Below are 9,000 nucleotides of genomic sequence, written 5' to 3'. Positions count from 1 at the left end.
GCTAGGGTGATGGCGCTTACGAGTTGCGAGAAAACTCAGGAAGCTCGAGAAGCAGTATGTTTTGGAGAGATTTTGTTAGGTTAAATCTGAGCTATAGCCGGATAATTAGAATTTATATTAGCCATGCGATTACATGAAGTAAAGTAATAGCAAATAGCAAATTTTGCCTAAATGAATCTGTGCACTTAATACCGGAGAAAATGCTGACCACAAAATTGAACCTAGCATTTTCGACGGGTACGGTCAATAACGCACGTTTGAGCATCCTTGCCGGTAAATTGAATCTTAACCTATTGGAAAAAAAATCTTATTCTTGTGTCAGTCAAACGTTCATTCATAATTCACAATTCATTTCCAATAAGAGATTCGGTGAATCTTTGAGTAAGTATACCTCGGGTACGACTCCGAATAATTTATCCGGCACTAGTGAAGCTGGGCAAGCTTTGTTGCACCGGGTAGTATCAAGAACATTCGCTTCGGAAAATTTGCAAGAAAATGCTGACATTTTTGGAGACTTAGGCGATAGAAGGTATGAAAAAGTTGAATTGGACAGGGGTGACAAAAAGGAGGAAGAATTCATACAGAATGAAGCAAAACCACCACCTCGTTCAGTTTTGACTCCCGGAAAATATGCAGATTTGATAAAGCAGCATATCGCTTTACGGGATTTGGATAGTGCTGCGAACGTTTTGGACCAAGTGAAGGATGACCGTAACAAGCCTACGAATTACATGTATAATTTATTAATACGGGCATTTGCTATGCGAGGAAATGTAAAAAAATGTTTCAGTCTGTATAATAACATGAAAAAACAGGAGTTGAAACCAACTCTAGCCACCTATGTCAGCTTGCTGAATTCATGTGCCAATTGCATGAATAGTGAACTGGCCTTGGAGAAATTGATTCATTTGAGGCAAATAATGATTGAAAAAGGAATTGAAATAAATCCAGTGCACTATAATGCAATGCTAAAGGCCTATGGTCGTCATGGAAAGCTTCTCGAAGCATTTCAACTAGTCGATGAAATGAGTGATAAAAAAATGACAATTGGTATCAGCACATGTAATTTTCTGTTACAAGCTTCTATTTCAGACAAAGAAGCCGGTTTTCGACATGCTCTTATTGTTTGGCATCTTGTGCGTCATCGTAAATTAAAACCAGATATATATACGTACAATCTTCTACTCAGATCAGCTAGGGACTGCAAACTTGGAAACTTGAAAGCTGAAGATTTGGTCGCATTTCCAGAGATTAAGAAAAATGAGGCAGCAATGATTACCTATGCGGATAGGACAAATTTATTGGCTCATCCACCCCAAGTTGGTCAGCAATTGCCCCTTATTGATACCTCAAACAATACTGACTTAGTTGCTGATAGTGAAACTAAATTCACATCTAAATCAGCCATTTCAAAAACAAGTGATCCGCTACCATTGGCTAATATACAAAGTTCTTCTTCTCAAATGAATTTCCTTCTACTGGGTGGTATTGCAAATTTTATAAGTCAAATGGAAAATGACAAAGTCAAACCAGATATAAAAACTACAACATATCTTATGGAGCTCGTTCCTGGCAGCGAGTTAGCCGAGAAGACTGTCATCAATTATGCAAAATCTGCTGGAGTAGAATTGGATGTTGACTTTTACAATTTACTGATCAGAAAAAGAAGTTTCCGATTCGACTATCAAAATGCCCTGGTAAGAATCGTATGAAGTAATGCACTATATTAATGGTTTCTGATCAGCCGATCAGAGACTACAAGTATGTGTTACACCTTTTTCCACCACACAAAGCCAAATTAAGTAAGATATATGTTGAGTTAGCATGAAGTATAGGTATTTAATTAGTTTGAATAATAGTATGTTTGTTGGTTTGTAGAACAGGATGCTTTTTGCAATCTTTATCATAGTTTTCTTTGAACCGAACCATTTAACAATAAACTATGCAGTATAGATAAAACTGTATGGACGAAGTAATATGATTTTTGTTTACAAATAAGAATAGTTTTCCAAAATGAAAATCAAGTTTTATCAAAATACGCGATTTCGTTTAGTATTAAAAATAGCCCAATATTCAATTTCAATCTTGTGTCAACAGAAAGTCTTATCAATGCTGGAACAGGACAATCTTGAACCAAATATAATGACATGGGGCGTACTGGCGTTGACTTGCACCACTCCTTCACAAGCCAGAGAATTATTTGAGGGTATGGAATTAAGCGGGCACAGGTTGAATGCACAAATTATAGGGGCTATTCTCAGGCAGGCAGCTCAACGTCTACAATTTAGTTTGATCATAGAACTTATGCAAAAGATGCAGTCTGAGAAAATAATCCCCAGTCCCAAAATATATGAGATATTAGATTTACTCAACAAGAAAGCAGCTAAAATGTTCAGAGCTAAGGTATGTATTACTGATTGACAATGATAAAAGTTTTGGGCTGAAACTAGCTGCCGATTCACTGAAAGATTGTATACACATTGTTTTTTATGATCAAATCATTTGAATTAGCAGATAAGTATTACAAATGTTGAAATATCATTGATTTGAGCAGTTTTTCCATGAAAATTACTACATGTATGAAGCTTTTGTGAATCGTCAACTCGCTATTTTAAGCATCATAAATTCATGTTCTTTGCAAAGAACTGAAACTTGAAAAAAAAAAATTCGTTAGTTTTGATAATACAACTTTTTTCACATCATTTAAGATTTTCAGATGCGACAAATAAGTAGACGTTACTTTTCACTTGAGTTGAGTCGTCTCTCATTCCCTCTTTTGATCATTCCTCACACTTCTTATGCACTTATACAATTTATATAAAAATATTCTTTACCATAGTGAAATTTGTTCAATTTTGAATTCCATGTTACAGGATGATGACAATAATGTGAACAAATCATTGAAGTATGGATATCAGAACTTTAAACGTGTATATCCTCAATGGCTCAAGGAAATGAAGGTTGCTTCATCGGATAGAAAAAAGAAAGTGTTCGATTTTACTTCTCATTAAACAGTAAAACAAATGTGATGGAAATAATATGTACATATTTACTTACAAATCTAATGAATAAGATGAGAGGAATATACTGCATATTTGTTTCTACAATACTTAGAAATAAATTGGTCAGATAGAGCACTAGGGTTAAAAGTAACAATTACCGATGAACTGTATTTAGATAATATGAGCGAAATATTACAAGTCGGTGATCCACAAGATTACATCATTATTTTGGCGATATGACAGCCAAAGCATTCATTATGCCATAGAAAAATAGATTGCCGTGTTTCTGCAATGTCTCTAGTATGACAATAGCAAGTCTGAAAATAATTAGCGAAGGTATGGCGGCCGGGTCTCAGGTAACCACGGTCTGCCTCTACCTCCTGACCCAACCATAACACCTCTAGAAGGACATGGACCACGAATACTAATTTTGTTGTAGCCTGTAGGTCCTGTGGGCTGCGCTCCACAAGTCTCTAAGGCAACAAAATCATCTACGTGGAGAGAAGGTGGTCTTGAAGTATTGGGTGGTCTTGAACGGAACGGATCTGCACCACGTCCAACCCCACCAGCTGCCGGCCCTCCTCTCATAGAATTTGTAAATTGAGCTCTTCCTCGCATTGGTGTCACTAAACGAAGTAAGAAAATTTCACGCATTTATTATTAATTATTATTAAACAATAACTTTGTTTAGATGCATGTTGTAAAACAAAAATTGTCTTACCAAATGGCTGCTTTGTTTTAGCAGTGGAAGTGCTGGATTTTTGCGGATCTCGATTATCTTGATTGTCTATTTGAGCTTTTGGTTGTACAGATTGATTCGTGTCATTAGGTGGTGCCTTGGTACACAAACGTTGTGTTTCAGATAGTAAGTTAAAATCAGCTGGTAACAGCTCAGTGGCCAAAGTTAAAAGATCAACTGCAATTTCATGCAGTGGCTGGTGATTTGGTCCAAACATTAACTTTTCTGATCGTTTTATTGGACGGGTGATGAGGCCAAAAGATCTCTGTGAAAATTGATTTAGCAATGCCTCAGGAGTTGGAAGTAGGGGCTCCAACATTTCAGGTATTGATTCCTTCTCTTCTTTTTGCTCAACGTTCTTCAGAGCTTCTACTAAGTCTTTCGTGTCTTCATATTTTTCTAACGGATGATTGGTTTTACCCCACGAAATTACAGATGCCAGCTGTTGTACACGTAAAAATAAAGTTCTTGTTGGCAATTTGCAGGAAATTAGTGATTCCAAAAAAGTGACGGTTAATCCTGAGACACATTTTTTATTCTCGTCGCCGTCATCCAAATTTGACACATGTTCCAACAATTCAAATAATGCTGCAGGATGACTTTCTAGACAGCTTTTGACATGATAAAGTCCATAATTGTGAGCTGTTAAAGACATTAATGCATTCAATGTATGCTTCAAGATATCGAGTTGATATTTAGGTGCATTTGCTAAAATTTCAATGAGTGTTGTAATAATGGCAAGGAGTGGTTCTTTGCTAGGCACTGAATGGGTCAATCGCTTTTCAAACGTTTCACTTGCATCCAAGTCTATCAAACTCAAAGTTGAATCACACAGAGTTACAAGAATATCCAAGATTTCGCGTTGCACGAAATTGTCTGAAGTAGTTTTCAAAGTAGAGCATAACAATTCAATCACAGGTGGGTAGCGTTGATCAGATTTAACTTGTGCTCTAGCTGCAGGGCTAGTTAAAGTTAGTAGCGTTGCTTTTAATGGAGCATGTCTTACGAGATCTCCAAGCAATACTAATATCGGTATATTTTTTTCCAACGGAGTTGCAGCCAGTACACTATCTAGCAAGCATCTTCCAACTAATAGAGCAGTTGGTGCAGCGAGGTCGCTTAGCTGCTTACAAACGCTAGACAATAACGTCAACAAATCAATATTCCAGCTGTTGCAGAGCAAACGTAATGTTTCAGTCAAGTTAGTGGCTTGGGCTTGTAAATGTGCAGACCAAAGTTTTCTTTGTCCCAACATACGTGGGACATCTTCAGGAGCAATTTCTTTAAAGTTCAAAATTGGAGGAAGCAATCGCTCCAAAAGTTTTATGCCAGGCACGAAATTGCATGGACTCAAAGCAACCATTTTCAATACTTCCCCCAACATTTGTGTCCATAAAGATTTAGCAACATTTCCTGAGCCATCAGCGTCAACCGCTCTTGTAAATATTAATAGTGTTTCAACAATTTCATTTGAAAGATTATGGACAAATCGTGTACTTGGCATGGCTTCTACTAAAGAATAGACACCAAGAAGAGGGACTACTGCTGTCAAATCCTTGAAATCTGTACCCATACATTTAACTAGTCGATCCAACATAGCACCTATTAGTTTAACACAGGGTAAGAGCAGAGCTGCCAAAGCCAAACCTCTTCTACCAGTCAAAGCAGCTCGATGTAAGTACGGTTGTTCGTAAAATTCAGCAATATTTGTCATAACTGTAAGGAGAGCAGGAAGGCCTCCAGCAGCAAATAATTGTGTCAAAGCATTACAGTGCTTCAGCTCAACATATGGTTCCATTGGATCAGAGTCGTTTTTTGATGGGAAGATTAAATAGACAAGTATTCTACAAGCAGTGACCAATTCCCCAGGCAATGAAGGGGCTCTATTCGAATGCTTACGGATAACAATTACTAAAGATGACACATCACTGTAATCCCAACTAGTGCGCTGCATTGCTATTGTTAGATAGGATGTAACTTCTCTTAAGACTGGGTGATTCCTTGATTTTTCCAAGATATCAGTAGCACGGTTCTGAAAGATCTCAACGTGATCTGAGTAGCGTACAATCATTGAGATTATTTCTGCCGCAAATTCTCCTAGAGTAACATCAGACAAGTAAGGCAACAGAATTTCTATGAATTTGTCCATAGGTACAACTGCAATTATTGCACGCAGACCTTCAGGATAAGCCAAGAATGAATGTAATTTTTTTAAATATGTCCAGTCACTACTTTGTAGAGAAATCAAGCACTGCACAACCTGAAGTCGCCAAGCAAGAAGACAACCAAGCCCAGGACGATCGTAGTGTAAAGCTCTCAAAATCATTTTTGTAATTTCAGGGATATCTAAAAGATACAATAGACCTTCAGTGGTTTCAGCGAGACATAAGAGAAAGTGGCGAATAGCTTTTATGAGACAAACATTGGATTTCGAAGAAATAAGGGCCAAAAGAACTCGATGCATAAGTTTGTGGTGTGAGAAATACGCTATTAAATGGCTATGCGTACCCGGCTCGCGTTCAAATTCTATACGTGCACTTGCCGGCAATTGCCGCTTTGGTTGAGACATAAGTGTTGGAGCAAACATATATGCATTTGTTAATTCGGACACAACTGATTCTGTGAGTTCTGTTGTTTCAGCGAGTAACTCGTAGACATGTATTTTCCTCAATAATGAGCTCAGAGCATACTTTAGCCGGGCTAGCTTTGCTGCGTCTAGCATTTCCAATGCAAGCTTGTACAAGTTGCTATTTGGAGTTGAAAATTGCGCAACTATTTCAGGGCTTATTAAGGCTGCATCCAGCGCTCTTAGTGCTGACAATTTCACAGGAAGTGCAACATTCTCTTGCATACAAAGATATAGTAATCGAGATGGAGCTTTTACATTCAACAATACTGCTGGTCCGTGAGGAATTTTGCATAATGCTTCAGCTAATCGAACGCCAACTTTTATATGGCGTACCTTATAGGCAGGTTGAGGATGGCTGCGAGCTAAATCCATGTCAAGTCCTGCATCAACAACTTTTGTGAAATCCTTGAAATCATCCTTGCTCAAATCCATATTGTTTAACATTAAACACATTGTTTCACAATTGTGGACGAATGTCTCTTTCTCTTGTCCAGAAGCATTGATGAAATTTAAAACAGATTTTGTGATGGCACATAACATTTTCTGATGCCGATCATGGCCAGCACCGTCATCAGACTTTTTACCTGTAGGTAGCACAGGCTTGTTTAGATCCAGTAGATCTGGAGGTATTAGAGAATACTGATTAAGTACTTGCGTAACGTCACATTCATAATCTACACTTGGTGGGGCATCGTCAGCCATAATATCTTCATCACTGAGGATTGGTTCAAAGGGCTCTACAGTTCCTATTTCGATTCCATCTCTATCTCCGTCTTCTTCCTCTGCAGAAATTGATTCTGGACTTAGTGAAACTAAAGATTCTGTAGGAGGCGAAGAAGGCCGTTTGCCCATTTTTATTAAGGCATTTCCAGGATGTTCTTCCCACTGTTCTGTTGGAACAGTTGCCACAGGTTCTGGAACTACATTCCTTGAAGGATCAACTGTTTGTATTGGCTGTACAGGTGGGGATGGCGTGGCTGCGACACAGGTTTCCTGGCAACAAAAATTTACTATATTTAGCTTTATGCGTTATTACTGAATTGAAAATGTATTATTAGTATAGAAAGTTGACGCCAAATTTCTGAGCAGTGGGGGTTCCTGACTCAAAGGTTTTCTTTCCAATTAGTTGACAAATCTCTCAAGCCAAGTTGCATTTGATTTGTAAATTTGAAGTGATTAGGTGTTGTCCAGCCCAATCAAATGAAAGATATTGCTTTGAAAACAAACTCTGTGGTGGCTGAAAACTATTACTTGAAAGTCACTGTCTTGGGCTGCTTGGAGTCTCTCTAAGTTGATGAGGGAACCAAGGAATTTACTTCTAACCGACAATAATAGAAGCAAACTACGAACCGTGGAATTTGCAGGCTGTGGGTTTTCATAATACCATTCAGCTGACTGTTCAGGTATCTGAGCTGTACATTCTGGAGTTTCTTCTGATCCGCTAACGCATACTGTTGAGTTGGCAGCTGGAGTAGGTACTTCTGGGGGATTACTTAAGCTTTTTGTGAGAGTACCGTAGACCGCCAAAGTAATGGTTGTATACCACCCGCGTAAAACAAGTCCATCGGTGGGTATTTGTTTGCGTTCGCATTCCAGTTGAATGTGAATGTTTTGTTTGTATTCCAAGCCTCCCAGTGATTCGAAGGTTGAAGCTCCAGGTTTGCTCAAATCGTTTACAAAAAATTCTATCTCAAACTGGGATGGATTAGTTGCTCTGAAAAATAAATAAAAATCGTCAAATTTTTTGTCACTTTGCAGCAAGTTGCCAGAAACAATAATTAAGAGTGATATCCTCTTACCCTAGCCGGACGCCCCCTGGAAAGTCTGCCTGAACGCGTGCACCCAGAGGTATTATCCGAACCTCACTAATGAACACGGGCTTAGGAAATTGTACAAGGTCTAAGTTAAGTTCCTGAGACGAAAGGAAAAAAATTCTCATTAGCTAGTCGGCAAAATACACATATTATTTATGAAGTATACACATAACCTCTAAAAACGTACCTCGGAGATATCGTGCGAAAATGTGTCGAAAAATAATAATTCTACGTTTTCCATTTTTACTGTATTAAAAATGTACGCGTGCTAGTTTCATAGCGTACGAATTGCGATGATATAATTGCAGATTGTGATTCAAAAATAATTAAATTCAATAACTGGAGCACTGGACATTTCAAATTGATAATTTGACGGAACGATTGGAATTTACGGTCGGTTGCGGTTGAAAAAATATGACAGGCCTGGGTAAGTTAGTGATCTTGAAATATGTGAAAATAAATAAGACGTAAAAATAACTATCATTCATGTAAAAATCTATGGGTAAAAATGTTTGAAATAACTTTCGAACGCTGACACTACCACATGAAGGTAGAATCCCACCACGCACTTGCGCATGATGTGACATCGTATTTGAAACGTGTGTCAAACATGCAGAAATGAAATATCTATATCACGACACAACATCGCATGAACACTCGGTAACAGTCTGAATAAAAGGAGTCTGGAACTCTGGTGAACGTGGACCATCAGATAAGAATTATAATTGTAATTAATTGATTATATCTGCGTGTTTTTCCGACCGGCTTTCGCGGTCGGCTACTGACACGTAGGACTTTCTATCTGGTTGGTTAGCC

The 9,000-nt window shown here is 38.1% G+C and overlaps 2 protein-coding genes across 4 annotated transcripts; one reads left to right on the top strand and one right to left on the bottom strand.

Annotated features, from left to right (window-relative positions):
* The first annotated feature begins 20 nt into the window (after nt 1-20).
* On the top strand, nt 21-3,898 carry LOC107220395 (pentatricopeptide repeat-containing protein 1, mitochondrial). The gene is made up of 3 exons (XM_015658966.2): nt 21-1,697; nt 2,098-2,403; nt 2,874-3,898. Exons 1-3 carry the CDS (start codon nt 201-203, stop codon nt 3,009-3,011), a joined length of 1,941 nt encoding a protein of 646 aa, XP_015514452.1. The 5' UTR covers nt 21-200; the 3' UTR covers nt 3,012-3,898.
* LOC107220409 (protein virilizer) lies at nt 3,144-8,763 on the bottom strand. 3 transcript variants are annotated; one of them, XM_046733911.1, is made up of 6 exons: nt 8,372-8,763; nt 8,170-8,282; nt 7,721-8,084; nt 6,250-7,363; nt 3,724-6,087; nt 3,144-3,628 (listed from the first exon to the last, which is right to left on the bottom strand). In XM_046733911.1, exons 1-6 carry the CDS (start codon nt 8,423-8,425, stop codon nt 3,330-3,332), a joined length of 4,308 nt encoding a protein of 1,435 aa, XP_046589867.1. In that variant the 5' UTR covers nt 8,426-8,763; the 3' UTR covers nt 3,144-3,329. The 3 variants fall into 3 exon arrangements, with proteins under 3 accessions (XP_046589867.1, XP_046589874.1, XP_015514483.1); XM_046733918.1 differs by having other exon boundaries at nt 3,724-5,838; XM_015658997.2 differs by having other exon boundaries at nt 3,724-7,363.
* Nucleotides 8,764-9,000: the final 237 nt, after the last annotated feature.

The sequence above is a fragment of the Neodiprion lecontei genome, chromosome 1, assembly GCF_021901455.1.
Source record: "Neodiprion lecontei isolate iyNeoLeco1 chromosome 1, iyNeoLeco1.1, whole genome shotgun sequence".
NCBI classification, from domain to species: Eukaryota; Metazoa; Arthropoda; class Insecta; order Hymenoptera; family Diprionidae; genus Neodiprion; species Neodiprion lecontei.
The sequence above is the reverse complement of the archived record's forward strand: the minus strand, read 5'-3'. Positions and strand labels throughout refer to the sequence as shown.